At 35.3% G+C, this 20,403-nt stretch overlaps 1 protein-coding gene across 8 annotated transcripts in view; it reads right to left on the bottom strand.

Moving 5' to 3' along the window:
* The window catches only part of LOC130457893 (galactocerebrosidase-like), a 147,301-nt gene that overhangs the window by 7,984 nt on the left and 118,914 nt on the right, over nucleotides 1-20,403 (bottom strand). For 6 of the 8 annotated variants that reach the window (XM_056820615.1, XM_056820598.1, XM_056820589.1 and 3 more), the window contains one exon: nucleotides 8,705-9,461. The exons of the other annotated variants lie outside the window; for them this stretch is intronic. In XM_056820615.1, coding sequence (XP_056676593.1) covers nucleotides 9,433-9,461 — 29 coding nt within the window. In that variant the 3' untranslated portion in view covers nucleotides 8,705-9,432. Of the gene's footprint in view, nucleotides 1-8,704; nucleotides 9,462-20,403 lie in introns of those variants that run through there. 8 annotated transcript variants of the gene reach the window in all.

Raw genomic sequence — 20,403 nt, 5'->3', positions numbered from 1 at the left:
TTTTCAATCATAGTTTCTTTTTTTCTTCTGTTGTTTATTCATTTTTTTCTCCCCCCCCCCTTGTGCATGTGGGCTATATACTTGTTTCTTTGATTGTTTGCTGCCTCTATGAATTTGAGCTTTTCTGTTCTATAGAGGTTTCTTCTCTGCACTCCTAGTATACTGGCTTTGCCAGTTGAGTTGATCTGCAGAGCTGAATGTGCCCTAAGGCCAAAACTTTAAGAGGCAGAGGCCTAAGATGATAGTGTGGTGGCTGAAGGCTGCCATCAACTTATCCTTTCTTCTGCTTCTCTCCTCCAGCTGCCTCCTTGCCAACAGTCAAATCCCTGAGCTTCACATTGTTGTGGTAGAAAAGTACTCTGTCCTGGTTGGAGCCCTCACCCTGAGAGCCCAAGTCTTAGCACATTATTTAGGGGAGGGGCATTGAGACCTTCCTTCTTTCTTTTCCATATACCTGAGAATTCAACCTTCTCTGTTTACCTTTTGAAAAAAGTTGAAACAAGCAGGAGGGTCCTGCAGCTCTCTCTTGTTGTTGGATTTTGTTTTCTGTATCCTTGAAGCACTTTGTCTTTGATTGGTGTGGAAGGTTATTCACAGAGGAATTGATTTTTGCTATTTCTAAGCCACCATCTGGGATTGTTTTTTAAAATTCATTCTGTATCTTGTTTTATTAGTTAGTTCATCCCATTACCAATTATTATTTTAAACACACACAACTCTATTAATTACTTTTAAATTACTTCTTTCCCCCTATCTGTCAAGGATAAAAAATAAACCCACATAAATCATCAGCATTCTATATATTTCCAACACAATGCAGCAGCAAGAGTTAGAAAGAGAAATTCTATTTAAAATCACCCTCGATAATTAAAAATAAGGGTTAAAATAAGGGTTTTGACAAAATAAGAGAGTAGTTTTTAATTTAAGTTTTAATGAGAATATACTAGAGTTGTAAATTAATATTATCCCTTTAAGTCTGAGAAAAGAAAACCTCTAGCAGTTTTTAACAATTACTAATTTAGTTTAATTAAAATAGAGATAGTAAAAGAATATAGTAAAGGAGGAAAAGATAGAAAAGAGGAAAGATAGATTACTAATCTTATACCCTATAAATATACTTAAAATTCCTTATAATATCTAAAATTCCTAACAACTACCTCTAACTACCTTCTGAGGACAGCTTCTTCTGCCTGGCAAACACCAGGCCTATCTAACCTACACTATCTATAAATGATTCATATTCTACCTAACTCCCTAAAATAATAGACAGCTACTACTCACTCACTCCTTCAATCAGTTTCCTATAGCAGCCCAAACTGTCTGTAGCCAACTGACAGAAGATCCTTGCCTATGAAACAGACCTCCTGCTCACTAGAGAGCCCAGAGGCAAAAAGCCCTTTAAAGGCTAAAGCCAAAGTCCTCTCGGTAAGCTTAGGCCTTCCTTTATATTCCAGCAACTAAATGCCAACCCACACCCCAATGACCAACTCATGCCCAGCAGCCATCTTCCTAGCAACTACCAGCTCTAACTGTCTGCAACTAACATCCTGCAACTGATACTCGTTCAGCAAGGGGCTCCCAGGTTCCTACTTCCTGTTGCTGTGGGCTGGTTAATCTCTACACATCTCTATGGAAATAAGACCTTCAGGTCCCCCATTAAATTACAGAATTCCTTTTTACACAATATAAGATATTTAGGACTCTATCTGCCAAGACAAACACAGGAACTATATGAAAACAGCTACAAAACACTTTCTACACAATTAAAAGTAGATCTAAAAAATTGGGAAAACATTAATTGCTCGTGGGTAGGATTAGTTAACATAATAAAAATGATAATCCTACTCAAATTAATTTACTTATTCAGTGACAAACCTATCAAACTATCAAGAAACCTCTTTACTGGATTAGAAAAAATCATAACAAAGTTCATTTGGAAGAACAAAAGATCAAGAATATCAAGGGAAATATTGGAAAAAAAATATGAAGGATGGCAGTCTAGCAGTACCAGAGTTAAACTGTACTATACAGAAGTGGTCATCAAAACAATATGGTCCTGACAAAGAGAAAGAAGGGAGGATCAATGGAATAGATTTGGGGTAAATGACCTTAGTAAGATAATATATGATAAACCCAAAGATCCCAGCTTTTAGGACAAAAACCCACTATTTGACAAAAACTGCTGGGAAAATTGGAAAACAGTATAGCAGAGATTAGGTTTAGATCAACGTCTCATACCCTATATAATGATAAATTCAGAATGGGTGAATGACTTAAATATAAAGAAGCGAACTATAAATAAATTAGGTGAACATAGAATAGTATACCTGTCAGATATATGGGAAAGGAAAAATTTTAAGACCAAGCAAGAGATAGAGGATATTACAAAATGTAAAATGAATAATTTTGATTACATTAAATTAAAAAGAGTTTGTACAAACAAAACCAATGCAACCAAAATTAGAAGGGAAGCAACAAATTGGGAAGAAATGAAAATCAAAACAACTCTGATGTGCCACCTCACACCTAGTAGATTGGCTAATATGACATCAAAGGAAGACAATAAATGTTAGAGGGGATGTGGAAAATTCAAACACTAATGCATTGCTGGTGGAGTTATGCATTAATCCAATCATTCTGGAAGGCAATATAATTGGAAAAATATTCTAAATTAATTAATTAAATAAACTTAGTTTAAAAAAGGAAATAAAACTCACTATTGAGTGAGAAACCTTTGCATTGTGCCTCTGGCTAACACATTGTCACATGAAATGTGAACTATGAATTCATGATTTATTATTATTGGTTTTCTTTATTTTTATAATGGAATTTTTTTCTTTCTTTGTACTTGAGTAAATGGAATCAGTATTAACATTTTTAGTTTTGAAGGATAAGTTTACAATATCTATTAGCCCTAATACCAATGCATACCCAAAAGCTTTAGACTATGGAAACCTGGCATTGATTATTAAATATTATGGAACTTTTACTAATAAAGGTGTCTTTTTTCAGAAGAGGGGATCACAAGAGAGCCATTGCACAGTGCAAAGAAGCACAAGGTCGAGGAGACCAACAATCCCTGTGAATTCGTGAGGATCTACTCCAAGACAGAGTATTTGTTTTGCGATTTGAGGAAGTGACTGACAAATACAGACATTGGACTTCCCTGTGCCAAGTTCCTACAAGTACCACCATTTGGCTTGTATTTTGGCTCCCCAGTCCCTGAAATTGAAAGTAAAATAAGACCAGGGAATCATACTTCCCTTTTACCTAAGAATCTAATCCCTTCTTTTGTATGGCAATTTTCTATAATCCTGGCTGACAATGGGTGAATGCAATATTGCTGTGGTTGTCCTGCAAGCTCATAGGACATTATTCACTTTAATTGGGCCTTGCTGGTGATTCAAGGACCTGTTACAAGTTTATTCTTTTTTGCTCATAATTTTATACATACATGATTTTTTTGTATATATTTCTTATCCAGAATTTATTTTTTTTCTCTTCTATTGTTTTTTTGGGGGTTTTGGCTTTCTTTTGAGATTGATTCATTTACCTCAACTCAGCCATGTATCATGGGGTAATTCTAGTGTTGATCAACACCCTCCTAAGGACAGATTGTATAATTGTCCGGAAAAGAAAAATGCCAACACCCAGAATCAAGAAAGCAGATCTTTTGGAGAAGGTGCCATAAGGATGCTTATATAAACCATACACTACATCAAGAGATCCAGAGTGAACTTCAGGATATAATGAACTGAACTGAAGGAGGTTGAACATATCATTTATTCTGAATGTAAATTCTTATGCCAAAGGGGAGTGCCCCCTAATTGGCATTTTGTCAATATATCTAGGAATCATTTTTGTTTTCTCTTTCCTTTCCCTCTTATCCCCGAAGTACTATAATTCTCTCTTTGTAAAGTACAATATTTTATAAACTTCAAGTAAGAGAAGCTTTAGAGATATAATCTACATATGTGTAATGATTCATTATGAAGATCTGACATGTTAAACTTCTAAAAAACCCAAATAAAGAGATTTTAACATGTTAGTCTCCCAAAGAATCAAAGAGGAGATTGTGTGAAGGGAATCTCCTAGGGTCTTACCTGTGTCCCTGAACTGCTAGTTTTATGTCACATGAGTATATCCCAGTGTAGATCATGAGACAAGGAAGTCCACTCTCTCTATTCCCTTGGATGCAGCTGTGAAAGGACAGTGGCTGAGAGAGAGAGCCATGAGAGGAGTGCCCATGTGGCTAGTTTGTTAAGCTTCAATCTCTCTGTTTGTCTTCTCTTATTCATATGAATATTAATCAGCTGTATGGAAATTAAGGACTAGCTTTAGCTTTAACATTTTGATTTTTAACAATTTAACAATTAGCTTTAACAAATTGATATTTGAATCTGATTCCAGGAAAACTACAAATGGACTGCTAGTAAGCCACTGATTAGTGATGATAGGTGTGGCAAAATTTTATCACACCAGTACAGAACTCCAAGCTGAATAATCGGTTTATTGAGAAGAGGTCAGTCTCCCAATAATGCTGGACTCCAGTCAAGATCAAGACCAGAGACCCTGAGCCTTAGAAGATAGCCTTTTTTAAGTAGAGAGACATCTTATGATATAGTGATAGTGATACAGTCAAAATTAAAATAGATGTACATATCTTTCACATAAGCAAGTCCTAACTAATTATGCAAGTGGTGAATAAGCTGTAAAGTACAAAAATAATCACTAAATCACTACAGGTGACGGGTCAAATTTTATGGTTGAACTTTTCAAGGCCTCTGCAATAAGGGGTTGGAGGCTAATTATTTTTCTGCTGACAGTTAGGAAATACTAGGAGTCAGCAACTGAATGACAGTTTTCTTTTTCATCCAACGACAGGCTTCCACCTCCTTACTGACTTGCACCCAAAGCAGGTTTCTACCCACTTCCTGACTGTCCTGATCTTTCACCCAAGGAAGGCCTGCAACCTCTTTCCTGACTGTCCAGAGTTTGCGTCCAACAGGATGTGGTAGACTTAGTAGAAAATTTTGAGCTATAGGCTTAAGGTCAAAATGCCTGTAAACAAGATATTTTTTCTAGCTAATTTTTATAATTCTATTATATTTTTGACTATATTATTTGACTATTAACTCAAGACTAATGATTATGTTATTAAAATAATCATAAAGGCAAATATTATTATAATCATAAAAGGGGGTAGGGGCTTCACACTCATATAGGTCCATGATCATGGATGTCAACAACCTCTGTACGGGTGAGAAATATCAATTTCAAAGTAGGGAAGTTGTCTCAAAGGAGAATCCGGAGTGACTATTAAGGAAAAGTTAGGTAACTGTGTGACTGAAAGAATAGTATTGCCTGTCCTCAACAGAAATAAGAATGTTAGGAAGAAGGGTCCATTTGAGGGGAAAGAGAATGAACTCTGTTTTGACTATGGTGGATTTGAGATGCCTGTACAACATCTAGTTGAAGTGTTCACTAGATAGTTGATGATGCTAGATGGGAGCTCAGGAGAGGTACTAGGAATGGATATGGACACTTAAGAATTATTTTCAACTAATTATTCACCACAGTATAGAGTTTTTTTTTTTTATTCTCTCTTCCAGGTGAACTTCAGAAATTCTGGGAGAATGAGAAGAGTAATAGCAACAAGAAACTATTTTAAATTTTCTCTAGCCTTCCAAAGATTTGTGCATCTTCTATAAGTAAATAAACCTATTGGTCACCCTATTCAAGAAGGGGATTAAGGACAAAGTAGAAATTCTTCTAATTCTGCATCAGCTAAAAAATATATGTACTGGTAACAACATAAATCCTCAATTTTCTACATGGCCAAAAATGTCTATCTGGAATTTAATTTTACACTATGTATGAAGGACCTACTGTGTACAAAGCAAAAAATTGACAAAATCCTGTCCTCAAACAGCTTAGATTCTATTTGGACCCAGGGAAGCCTCATGGATACAGGAACAGATCCACAGAAAAGTACAAGATCAGGTGTGAGAGATAAAGGAGAGACTAGTTAAAGAGTTCTAGGGAAATTTAAGGAGAAAGAAAACTATTCTTGTGTAACTTAAATGATCTATAACAAAAAAGTATCTATCACAGTATTTGACAATAATCTTCTTAGGTTGTTATTCTGTCTTTAGCAATGTTGATGGCAGAGAAAATAGATTATCAGGCCTGGAGTCAGAAAGATTCATCTTCCTGTGTTCACATCTGGCCTCTGACACATACTAGCTGGGTGACTCTGTCTAAGTAATTTAATCATGTTTGCCTCAGTTTCCTCATCTATAAAATGAGCTGGAGGAAATGGCAAATCTCTCCAGTATCCTTGTCAAGAAAATCACAAATGGGATCACAAAGAATTGGACAAGACTAAAAAACAACTTACTGCCAGGAGTATTAAATGTTATTTTTATATATTATATCATATTACTATAATATGTAATAATTATACAGTATATTGTTACATTATATACTATACCATATATAATATTATATATTATTTTAAAATGTACATTATAAAAATCACAGGAATGTAGAATTTCTCCTCTTAAATAGGCTACATAGCTATACTAAGTAACTAGCCTATTTCTGATACCTTTAAAACAAAACAGAGATTTCTCTCCATGAAAGGACAATTCTTGATTCCAATTTAAACTGAGTCTCAGTAAGCCCTAAAAGCTGTCAGTAGTTCTGATGACCTTTAGAACAATGTCACAAATTTGAACAAAATAGCATCTAAATTAGTGAAAAGGTCTTAATTATGTTTTTACATAGATAAAGGTAAAGTGTGTTGAATTATTCACATTCACCTCAATTGCTAATGAAGTGTTTCCTAGCAAAGGCTCAGTTAATTTTGCCTTCATTAATAATCACACACATCCCTCTGATTAGCAGCATCCATTTATATACCTGGTTATTGTGGGTAAATACAACGAACAAATGAACAAACACTTACCAAGTACCTACTCCTCATACATCACAGGGCTAATTACTGAGAGTGACATAAAGATAAACAAGACTTTTGACCTCAAGAAGCCAAACCAGCCAAAGAACTTAAACATCATTAATCTGAATGAGGAAAGGTACAGGTACCCAGTGATGTGGTACAGTTATAATGTGAAGGCACTGAGAGGAGAGAGACAGATCAATAGAAAGCTAGTTGTCAGGAAAGGCTTCATGGAAAATGGAAAACCTTAAAAAAAAACCCTCAAAATTTCTTTTTCTTAATTAGGGCAAATATTCATTCTAAACTTTGTTTAGATGAAAGACCAAAGTCAATTAATCAAAAATAAAAATTAGCAAAATAAATGTGCATAGCATGGAAATTCTGCTTTTTGATGATAAAAGATATTCTATAGTACACCTAAATTTAAACTATTCATTTTATAGTTGAGAAATGGTTAAATAAATAATTTAAGCTATTCTAGAATCTAGTTTCCTTTTTTCTTTCTGGGCTATATAAGAGATGTGTTCCACGTAAATAACTGAGATACTCCTAAAAAGAATACTGACTTTTAGAAGGAAATCATATTATATAAAAAGCATATGGTTGATGATGAAATACTATTGTGCCCAAAGGAATAATGAACTGAAGGAATTCCATGAGAACTGGAAAGACCTCCAGGAATTGATGCAGAGTGAAAGGAGCAAAACCAGGAGAACATTGTACCCAGAGATGGATACGCTGTGGCACAATCGAATGTAATGGACTTATCTATTAGGAGCAATGCAATGATCCAGAACAATTCAGAGGGATTTGTGAGAAAAAACACTATCCACATCCAAAGGAAAAACTGTGGGAAAAGAAACACAGAAGAAAAAGAACTGATTGAACACATGGGTTGATGGGGATGTGATTGGGGATATAGACTCTAAATGATTACCCAGTGCAAACATCAACAATATGGAAATAGATTTTGATCAAGGACACATGTAAAACCCAGGGAACTTGCACATTGACTACAGGAGGGAGTTAGGGAAGGGGAAGGAAAGAACATGATTCTTGTAACCAAGGAAAAATATTCTAAATTGACCAATTAAATAAAATAAAAAAAAAACATATGGGACAGTTGCTCAGTGCATAGAGCTCCAGGTCTGGAAACAGATCTCGGGTTCACATTCAGCCTTAGACACTTCATACTCCCTAGCTTTGTGATATCAAGTGGCTTGCCCAATTGTCCAGACCTTATTGCTCTTCTAACTTGGAACCAATACTCAGTATCAATTCTAAAAGAGATGGTTAAAAAAAAAAAAGCATATATTTTGGGGCTTCTAGGTATAGGTAGCACAGCAGATAGAGTGCCAGGTCAAGAGTCAGGAGGAAGTGGGATTAAATCTGGCCTCAGATACTTCCTATCTTTGTGATCCTGGTCAAGTAACTAAAACCTAATTGCCAAGCCTTTATCTTATCATATTGATACTAAGTGAGAAGGTATGGCTTTTAATATATATATGCTTCACTCTTCAAATATAAATTGATTGATGAATTAAAGAGCTATTAAATTGTAGCTAGTTGTGATTACTCAAAAAGTCCTTCAGCAATTTCATTATGTGTGATAAAGCAAGGCACAATTCTTCCCATCTTTCTGTAAGCAAAAATATTAAGAAATTCTCCTAGGGTATTTAAAAAAAACTGCCAAGAAAGAGCTGACTACACCAACAAAGGTAAAATAATTACATAATGAAGATCCCAAATTATCCATTCATTTCTTTATTATTGACTGAAGAAAGTTTAGGAGTTTATTTATTAATAAGGCATTTTAGAATGGTCCCACCTTTGCTTCCATTACCATTTTTTAAATGTTCATATACAATGAAAGGATTAAAATGCTACAGTAATTCATAAAAACACTGCCCTTGAGGCTCTGTTGGGCATTGCATAAAAGTACCTGGAAGAAACAAATGACTCATTGATTAAGACATTATTTTTTTCACTATGAGATGTGAAGCACATGATATGTTAAATAATAGTAAATAAATCTTTAAAGTTCTTTTTACTAGTTACTACAACACAACTAATTGCAAACCAGATAAAAGAACTCAATTCCCTTAACATTAGAACAAAATCTTTGAGAGATCTGAAGGGCAAAAGTGCTAAGAAAAAGAAGCAATATAATACTCTAAAATTAAAGGGAAAATATAAAATTTTAAAAATAGAACATATTTTTAAAAATCAATAAGATATGCAAAAGTATCAAGTTTGAAAATGCAAATTCTTTCAATGTTTTCCTGTTGACTCTAAATCTAAACTCAAAATAGGTATAGAGAGAGAAGTCATTATTTGAATGTTTCAAGAATTATAACTTTTAAATCTGGATACGAAAGTTATCAAACTGTCCAAACTCGAAGCTACGTGTTCCAATTGCTGCCCAACCTTTCTTTGGAAATGAATTTATTGGAGCATTCCAGAGAACTGTATCATTTAGCAAGCCATAAGCAGAAGTCTCCTGTCAAAGAAAAAAAAAAGAAAGAGAAGAATGTTACTATATATTCATACAATTTTTCCCTCCTTAATGGTATGTAAAATTATTAGTACCCAGCCTAGCTAGTTGAACAAACTATATTTATCATTGAATTTCTAAAAAACAAAATTATAGTTTAACTAAGTTTAATTCAAAGGCAAAAAATAAAAGAAAAATGGGTTTTAGATCATTTAGATCATTTTCTTCATTTAGCACTATGTGTCTGGTACATAGAAGGTGCTTAATAAATCCTAACTGATTGATAAATCTATCTATCTATCTATCTATCTATCTATCTATCTATCTATCTATATATATATATATATATATATATATATATATGTAAACACATGTTGAAAACTTGCTACAGGCTTTTTAAACTGAACATGAGAAAAATAAAATAATTTCTCATGCCAATAAAACCCGGAGGCTCAATGCAGCACACTGGTGATCTCAGGATCCCAAATGGGACTATAACAACTTTGAGGATTATTTACAACTATACCATTATAGGGAGGTCATCTTAACAGCCATAAGAGAGTGTGCAGACAGTACAGATAAGTGGACAGAATTTGAAAGAATTAAGCAAAATGAGGAAGTCATTTTACATATTCTGCCCTAAATCAAATATAGTCTTGCTTAGGGATAACTCCCAAATTTCATGTACCATATCATCCCCAGAGCTCAGACCAAGTTGAAAGAATAAACAGAGAACTTAAAACTATCATTGGAAAATTATGCACTGATACCCATTTAAAATGGCCTGAAATTCTCCCGCTGGCCCTATTTTATCTTAGAAGCAGGACTAGAGGAGACCTACACTTCTCACCATTTGAAATGCTTTTTGGACATCTACCTATACAGGCTAAGCCTTTCTCCCCTGAATATACATCACTATTAGGGGGAGATACTACTATTGCTTCCTATATACAGGAATTACAGCACAAACTGCATGAACTCCACGAATCTTGAGTTGCGGTACAAGCCGGACCACTAGACTTTTCACTTCATGACCTGAATCCTGGAGACGAGGTGTATATTAAGAATTTCCAGCATACTGGAGCAACTTAGCCTTCCTGAAAAGGGCCATTCGAAATATTGTTAACTACTCCAACATCTATAAGGATTGGAGAGAAGGACTCTTGGATTCATTGCTCACATGTAAAGTGAGAATCTTCTGTTGAGACTGATTGACTCTATCCTATCACATACAATGGAGATAATAATCCATAGACAAGTGGATACTATTTTCAGGAACACATTGAATTCCTGATTTCCCCCCTTATTTTTATTATTGCTTTTCTTTTATTTTGATTAGAATATTTGATTTTCCCCCTTTTTCCTATTTCTTGTACTAAAGGTACATGCAATTAATATTTTTTCTGCAGTAATATAAGTTTTATATTATATATATATACACACACACACACACACACACATATATATATATATATATATATATATATATATATATATATATTTGCTATAATATTAATACAACCCAAAAAACTTTAAACTGTGAGAACCTGCCATTTATTGATAAAATGTTATGGGACTGTGATTAATGTTTGTGTCTGATTCTAGGAAATGTGATAAAAACAAGGAGCATAGATAGATTAACTTCTAAGCCAATACAAAAGGACTTGAACCTATTGTCAGACTCAAGGTTGCGATGCTTGACATACATTAAGTCGTAGGACTTCCTTGTATCTACACTCTTTGTGAAATACTCAGACAATTACCAACATTTGACTATCATCCTGGCTCCCCATATCCCTGAGAATGATAAAAAAATCAGACCAGGGAATGACACTTCCCTATCAAAACAAAATTCTAGTTCTTTTTCTTTCTTATAGTATGGCAACTTCCTGTAGTCTTGGCTGAAAATGGGTAAGTGAAATATTCCAGCATTCTGTCCTACAGACTTGTGGGATTAGAAATTACTTTAATTGGACCCTAATACAAGGGCCTGTTAGAATTTTATTATACTCAAATAAGGGCCTATTTTGAATTTTTTTTCCATTCTCCCAAAAGTTTAACTTTCTTCCATTTTTCTCTCTTCTTTATGTTTTTGTTTTTTCTTTTTTCTTTTTTTGATAATTAACTCATACACCTCCATAACTCAACCATGCATCCTGAGCTGAACTGGATGTTTCTTAACACTCACTTCAGGGGGGTATTGTATTTTAATAAAAATCCAAGATTTTGAAATTTTGTTTGAGAAAAGATCTTCAAGGAAAGAAACTTGCTAACTCCTAAATCCAGAGAATGAACTGTTGCAGAAAGATGCCAGAAAACCTATACTACATCAAGAAGATCCAGAATGAACTTTTGGTGTGGTTGATTGACCTGAAGTTTGAACATTTATTTGAATGTATACTCTTATGCCAAAAGGGGACTATCCCCTAATTGTTTTTTTGTCAATGTGCCCAACAAACATTGGTTTTGCTGTCTGTCTTTCTTCTATTTCTTTCTTCTATCTAACTATTATAATTTCCTCTTAGAAGGTGAAATTATGTATGCACCTGCAGATAGAAAATTTAGAGGTGCAGGATGATTATGTTTACTGAGTCTCCCAATCATTGTCAGGGGGGATTGTGAACTTTAGATTACTCCACCCTACTTAGTCTAACAAAAACAGGAATGTCTACACCCATTCTTAAGGATTAAGTATTTAGGAGGATGGCCTATGATAGACATGTGCTAGCAAATGACAAATCAGAAACAACTGACAGACACCTGAGCTGTCCTAAGTCAAGTTTAAGCTACCATTGGTAAAGGTGAGATGCAGGAAAGTGATGTAAATCCCTCTATAAATTTCACGTCACTTTCTCTCTCTGGGCTCTTTCTGGGGAGAGGTGGCTCTGGCGGCAGCTTGCTGAGCATTTTGGCATATTGGTATGGTGGCAGCTATTGTCTGGGTTTAGCGGTGAGTTTTCCTTGATACTATACTGGGAGAAGCTTAGTAGCCCAGTTCAGGTGAGGCATCTTCACTGAGCTCTCATGGACTTTAGGCTGATTCTTTTCTCCTTTACCTTCCAAACACTATCCTCTTAGAAAAGCCTCTAATCTTCTTCAAAGAACTCATGGCAGAGGTCTTTGATCTCCCCCTGGCACTGGCCAGGTGGGAAAAATCCTATACCCTCTTTCTCTCTCTCTCTCCTCCTTAATTCCTTCCCTCTATATTAATTAAAATCACCATAAATTTCCAAACTGACTTGGGTATTTTATTTGGGATTTTCTCTGGCAACCAAATTAATTTAGATTAGGTCACAACCCTAAAATTATCCTTAAACACACACACACATACACACACACACACAGACGCACACACATATATAGTATTTGGGTGAAAGAACTACCTGAATCTTGTAACAATTTTTAAAATATAAATGATAGTTAAAACTAGAGTCAATGAATTATAATGCTCTCCACATTCATAGTAAATTAAGAAAAACACTCAAAATCAATTCAAATAAATTCATAATTTCAATGTTATATGCTATCTTATTTTTATATATCCTTTGGCACTTATAATTAAGATATCAATGCCTTCAAGTCACTGTGGACAATTCCATTTCAATTTAAAAGGATCAATGGCACACCTGTAGGCTATTAACTAGCCTTTTAAAAAATTATTTTTTAAATTGTTACCTTACATCTTAGAATCAATACTATGTATTGGTTCTAAGGCAGAAGAGTAGTAAGGGCTGGGCAATGGGGATTAAGTGACTTGTCTAGGGACCCACAGCTAACCCAGGACTGGCTCTAGGGCTGGCTCTCAATCCACTCAGCCACCAAGCTGTCCATTATTAACTAACCTTTTATCACCAAAAATGATTTAAGATTCATTACCATTTGATGTGGGCAGGTAGGTAGAGCAGTGAATAGAGTGCTGGGCCTGAAGTTTGGAATATTCATTTTCCTTTATCCAAATCTGGTCTCACATACTTTCTAGCTGTGATCTGGGCAAGTCATTTAACCCTGTTTGCCTCAGTTTCTTCATCTATAGAATGAACTGGTGGAGGAAATAGCAAACCACCCGAGTATCATTTCCAAAAACCCCCCAAAAGGCAGTCATAAAAAGTGGGACATAACAGAAAATGATAAATATGATGAAAGAGCCTAGAGGAGGGCCATTAATCCAAATATTAAGTTGATAACACTAAAGAAAAGAAAGGCATAATCAATTAACTTCATGGAATATAGAAATTCTGTTAGGAGAGATCTTATGAACTCATCCCTCCCACAATACCTCTAACAAGCTCCCCCCCCCCTTCCTTTAATGAGCTTTCATTTGAAGTCAAACATCCAATGATAAGAAAGTTATTTACTTCCTCAAAGACCAAAATAGCCCATTCCAACTTAAGCTCTAATATGACATTGTCCCTTTCACTGGGTAAAAATGTTTCTTTAACTTCCTTCCACTGTTCCTAACCTGTCCTCTGGAGCCAGCAACATAACCATAATTTTTTCTTTAATAACACTGTCACCTTCAAGAATCTGAGGAGATAAATAAAAAAAATATATCTATCATTTCCCCTACATTTTTCCTCTGAGCACAGTTTCAAGATTGCTATTTTAGTCATCTATCTCTGGATGTATCCAATTAGGGCAATATTTCTTCTCAAAAGTCCTCAAAGGACTCACTTTTGAAAAAGTTAATACTCTCTTTCTATAAGAGGTCCCTGTGGGGGCAGCTGGGTAACTCAGTGGATTGAGAGCCAGGCCTAGAGATGGGAGGTCCTAGCTTCAAATCTGGCCTCAGACACTTCCTAGTTGTGTGACCTTGGGCAAGTCACTTGACCTCCATTGCCTAGCCCTTATCACTCTTCTGCCTTGGAGCCTATACACAGTATTGACTCCAAGATGGAAGGTAAGGGTTAAAAAAAAAAGAGGTCCTTGTGAGGCTGTAATGCTAATATAAGTAAAACACTATGGAATTCATTTTAGCATGAAAGTCTGCATCATCTTTTGAAAATAGCACACAGTCAAAACTTTCATGTCCTGAATTGTATCTTTTTAAAAAATATATATTCATTTTTAGCAGTCTATTAAGTTTTTAAACCAGATTCTATCTTTCTCCAACCTCTCTTCCACTGAGAAAGAAAATATAACAATTATGCATGAGAAATCATGCAAAACATTTCCATATCAGCCATGTCATAAATAAATAAATAATAGAAAAGCAAAAAAATAGACTTCAATTTGCCCTCAGAGTTCATCAGTTCTTTCTGTGGAGGTAGTTGACATGTTTTAATCCTGAGTGCTCTGGAATTGTCTTGGATCATTGTATTGAAGAGAGTAGTCAAGTCATTGACAGTTGGATCATCACTACAACATTCCTGTTACTGTGCACAATGATCTCCAGGTTCTTCTCACTTCATTTTGCAGATATTCATTTAGGTCTTACCACATTTTGGGGAAACATGTCTTGCCATTTCTTATGCCACAATAGAACTCCATCATAATTATATGTCAAAGCTTGTTCAGTCATTCTCGAACTGAGAAGCATCTCCATAATTTCCCATTTTTTTGTCACCACAAAAAGAAATGCTATAAATATTTTTGTACTTATATGTTCTTTTCCTTTGATCTCTTTAGGGCATAAAGAGAGTAGCTGTATTGTTGGATCAGATGCACAGTTTTATGAACTTTAGATATAGTTCTGGATTGTTCTCCAGAATGGTTGGATCAGTTCACCGATTCCAATAACAATAATGTACCTATTTTCCTTTATCTCCTTCAGTACTTATTATTTCTGATAGATGAGAGGTATTGCTTTGAGTTGTTTCAGTTTTCCTTTCTATAACCAGGATTGATTTAGAGGACATTTTAATATGACTAGAGATAGATCTGATTTCTTCTGAAAACTGCCTATTTCTGTCCTATGGCCATTTATCAATTCTGGAATCACTTTCATAGTTATAAATTTGACTTAGTTCCTTATTTGATAGAGAAATGAGGTTTTATTAGAGAAATCTGCTGTAAAATTTTTCTGATGTCCCTTCATTGCATATGGTACCTTTTAGCACAGTAGTTTCCCAGGCTATTAAGTTAAAAAATTAGGTCTATTTTTACTGTTGCTTTGTCTAAGATTATGATTGCTACTCCTGTCCATTTTATGGGTTAGCTCATCCCATTCAAATTCAGTTAGGATTACTATGTATTTCCTTCCATCCCATTTTCTTGTGCTTCTTTTTTTAACCTGTCCCTCTCCAAAAGTCTGTTTTGCTTCTGACTATGGTTTCCCTTAATCCATCCTCCCTTTTATCATCCACCTTTCGTATACCCTTCCTTTCCTATTTGTCTAGTGGGTAAGACAGACTTTTATACCCAGATGAGTATATATATACATTTATGTATATGTTTAAGAGTAGCCTATCCAGTAAAACTGAGTATAGAGATTTTGGGGGTGGGAGGAAGGAGGATATTTAATGAAATAGAAGACTCCCAAGAATTCCATATCTGAATTGATGTGAACAGAATGTTTTGCATTCAAAACAGATGTCTCAAGAAAACTATAATACATTAATTTCCCCCCTGAAATGATTATACTTAGTTTTCCTGGGTAGGATATCCTTGATTGTAATCCCTTGCCTTCTAGGATATTAAATTCTTTTTTTTTTTAAACACTTACCTTCCGTCTTGAAGTCAATACTGTGTATTGGCTCCAAGGCAGAAGAGTGGTAAGGGCTAGGCAATGGGAGTCAAGTGACTTGCCCAGGGTCACACAGCTAGGAAGTGGCTGAGACCAGATTTGAACCCAGGACCTTCTATCTCTAGGCCTGGCTCTCAATCCACTGAGCTACCCAGCTGCCCCCTAGGATATTAAATTCTAAGTTCACTGCTCACTTAACATGGAAGCCACTAAACCTCATGTGATCCTGACTGGTTCCATGATATATTTTCTTGCTAGCAATATCTTCTTGACTTGAAATTTGGTTATAATATTTCTGAGAGTTTTCATTTTGGGATCACTTTGAGGAGATAATCAATGGATTCTTTCTATTTCTATTTTACCCTTTGCATCTAAGAAATCACAGTGTTTTTTCTTAATAATTTCATGAAATACGATGGTTAGGGACTTTTCTGATCATAGCTTTCTTAAATTATTGCTCCTTGATCTATTTTTCAGATCAGTTGTTTCTCTGATCTGATATTTAATTTTTTTTTCATTCTTTTAACTTTGTTTCATTGTTTCTCATGTAGTCATTGGCTTCCATTGACCCAATTCAAAATTTTAAAGAATTCATCAGTGAACTTTTGTATCCCTTCCATTTGGCCAATTCTGCTTTTAAAGGAGTTCTTTCATTTAATGATTTTTTTTGGAATTCCTTTTCCATTTGACCTATTTTGCTTTTTATAGATTCCTTTTCTTCAATGAATTCTTGTGACTGTTATCAAGCTGTTAATTATCTTTTCATAATTTTCTTACACCACTCGCATTTCTTTTCCCAGTTTTTTAATCTATCATTCTTATCTTTCTCTGGAACTTCTCCAAGAATTTTTGCTGTCCTCCAATTAGCATTTTTCTTTGAAGTATTGCTTGTTGGTATTTTCAAACTGTTGGCTTCTTCTAAATTTGTCTTGGTCTTCCCTGCCACTATGGTAGCTTCTTATAGTCATATTCTTTTGCTGTTTTGGTTTTCTCATTTTCCCAACCTATTTCTTGACTGACCTTTATGGTAAAGGGGAAGTGGGGAAACACTGCAAGTTTTCAGGACTTCCAAAGTGTATTATTCCTGGAAGAAGAGTGGTCACTGCTCTCCTGATCTACTCTCTGGTCTTTACCCAGGAAGGGCTTCTGCTCTTCTGTAGCCACAAGTATTTCTGCTGCTCCTCTCTACCCTGGAACTATAACCCAAAACTGATTCTGGGTGGTAGAGTTGCCAATCAGCACCAGCTGCACCTAGGGTCAACAAAGGGCCTTCTATAATCCCTTCCCAATACTTTTTCTGAGCTGAATACTCCCAAAGCTACTGCTGCTTCTGCTACTGTATCAGCTATCTTCTGGGCCACCGCTGGACAGTACTCAGTCAACTTGTCTCAGATCATAACCATGCTTTTATTAACATAGCCCAAGACTATACTGCCTTTTTAGAGTGGGGTGGAAGAAAGGTACTTCATGTCATACTTTGTATTAGACTGATTGGTAGTCCACTAAAGCCCATAGGTATTTTTCATATAAACTGTTTATCCAAGCATATTTTCTCTACCTTGTAATTATAATGAAATTTTGAATGCAAATATAATGATTTATATTTGCCTCTATTAATCTGCATTTTTGAATATACTAAGTCTACTGTCTAAAGTACTAGCTCTCCCTCCTAGATTCATTTCATCTGCAAATTTGGAAGACATGCCATCTATAACTATGCCCAAATCACTACTAACAGTGTTTTAAAAAACTACAGACCTTAAAAGTTGGGTTGTACTTACATTCACACCAACTTAACACTGACACAATAACTATCACTTTGTGGGATGATCATTCAACCAATTCTAAATCCTCCCAACTATATTAGCACCTAATCTTTATCTCTCTAACTTCTTGGAGAAGACACTGGGAGAATGACCAGTGTCTTGCTTAAAATAATGTATATTATAGGTACAGTAGGAGTAGAGTGTTTTTCCTGATCAATATACTAAAGCAGTATCTACATTTTTTTTTGTCAAAAATAGAACTAGGATTAATCTAATATGAGTTTTTCATTGAAGAGTATTGGCTAATAATAACAGCAAATAGAATTATATACCACTGAACAACTGATCTCCATTTGATACTCCCCCAAATTTGTTGAGATAGATGTCAATATTATTATCCCCATTTTGTAGTGAAGAAAGTGAATTTGCCCCAAGGCATACAGCCATTAAATTTCTGAGATAAGATTTGAACTCAGTTCTTTCTGGCTCCAAATCCAGTGTTTTAACCATCATGCTACTTAGTCAAATTACATGATAAATGTAAAGCACTTTGTATCTTCTAAACACTATATAAATGTTAGGGATTAAATACAGTACTATACCATAAAATATAAGTTGTAAACCAATTAATTCCAAAATAAAAACAACTAACATAACACTAAGAACTAAAATTCAAAAGAAACTAGTTATGTTTCTATGCCTACAACTGCAAATACTCATCTGGATTTATGCTCTCATTGACTCAGCTGTGTGCAATGGTGCTAATATAGTTGGGAGGACTTAGAATTGGTTGAATAATCAACTCACAAAGTGATAATGGTGTCAATCACAACTAATTCATGAATGCTTATTTAACTACGTGACTCTTGTCTATTCTTCCCAAAACATTTCTAGAGGAATGGTGAATTTGAGCTACCTATTATCCCTCATTCTCACTATATGACTGGTCCATATATTACTTTAATCATCCATTTATTTACCTGATAACATCCCCTATTGTATCTCTTCTTTCAAGGTCCTTTGGCATAAGATGAGGCCTTTTCAAAACCATTGGAGTCTCTGTATTGCCTTCTTAGTGATACCCAGTTTAAATTCCTTAGAACCTTTGGGTTCTTTGTATATTGATCCCTCCACATCTTCACAGCTGTGTACTCCCAGCATGGATATCCTCTAGGTACAACTGATCTAGTAATTCTTCCAGACACATTTCTGGTCTTTGTTCTCTTATCTTCTCCATAAGGACATCTGGGAATGTGATGTTAGTATAATGTCTCTATTGTCCTTGATGGTAAAAAAAAATTGGTAACTAAAAAAAATCTGCAGATCTTTTGCATTGTTCTTCTGTTTTCCCTTTTCCACTTATCTTTAAAAGCTCTCAAGATTATTCCCTACTTCCTGCCAACTTTCTTTAAATTGGTTTTACTATATGCTGTTTCTGTTTTATGAGGTGGGAGTACTCATAGTCTTCTGTCATCCTTCTCCATATAAGAGTTTATTTTCTAAAATAGTGTTGTTTTGTCTACAGACTCTCTCCACTGGGCAAGTCAAGTGTTTGGTAATTAAGACACTGTTTAGGCTCTTTTATCTTATGGCTGATATGTCTGATCACAGACTTTAAGTGAGACACAAGACAAGGAGACAAAGCTGGGTTCCAGAACACCAAGCTCAGATCTTTGAGCTCAGAACGCTCTTTTTTTAGAAATTAATGATTCTGAACTAACCAGTGTTTTTGAACTTAAAATGACTGCCCAGTGCTGGTTGTTCACTGCTATAATTAGCATAAGCTGGAAAATTAAACTCCCAGTTACTTTTACTCAACAAGTAGTTCCTTAATTGTCAGAGGTAGAGAACTCAGTCTGTCTAAGATTAAGACTTGAGTGCCCTCTCAGAGGCAGATAACTCGGAGTCTGTCTAGATAAGGTCCAAGTGCCCCTTCCTTCAACTTCTTTATGCTTAGCATAATAAAACATGTTATTGCTAGCAGTAATATGCCATTACTGATTTGTCTACTCCATGAACCCAAGTGACCTCAGAGCCATATCTGCTACACCTTCTCACTGCTGTTTCTCCAAGGATTGTTTTACTGTCTGTGATTCTTGCCTTTAACAGATGTTACCAGCTTGAATTAAAGCACACTCATTTTGCCATCAGCAGATGAGGTCCTTCTGACTCCAAACTCTCTCTGGTCTCCTTTTTTCTCTTGCCCTTAACTGAGAAAGTCTGGTCTTGGTTCTGCCCCGCTCCCCAGGTGGGCACTTTATATTTGGCACCTGGAACAGGGACTTGGGTGACCTTCAACCATTGTGGATCACATGCATCAAGGAATGAAAAAATCACAGGTAAGGGATTTCTCCCCATCAGGGAGGACATTGGAAGTAAAACATGGGACAATTGGTTTCTCATGACCAGTGGCTCTTTGCTGAGGTCATTAATATGTTAAGTCCTCGAGGGTGCTAAGGTTTCTAAGACTAGCATACAGAGATTTTTTACAACATGTATC

Source organism: Monodelphis domestica, chromosome 1 (assembly GCF_027887165.1).
Source record: "Monodelphis domestica isolate mMonDom1 chromosome 1, mMonDom1.pri, whole genome shotgun sequence".
NCBI classification, from domain to species: Eukaryota; Metazoa; Chordata; class Mammalia; order Didelphimorphia; family Didelphidae; genus Monodelphis; species Monodelphis domestica.
The sequence above is the reverse complement of the archived record's forward strand: the minus strand, read 5'-3'. Positions and strand labels throughout refer to the sequence as shown.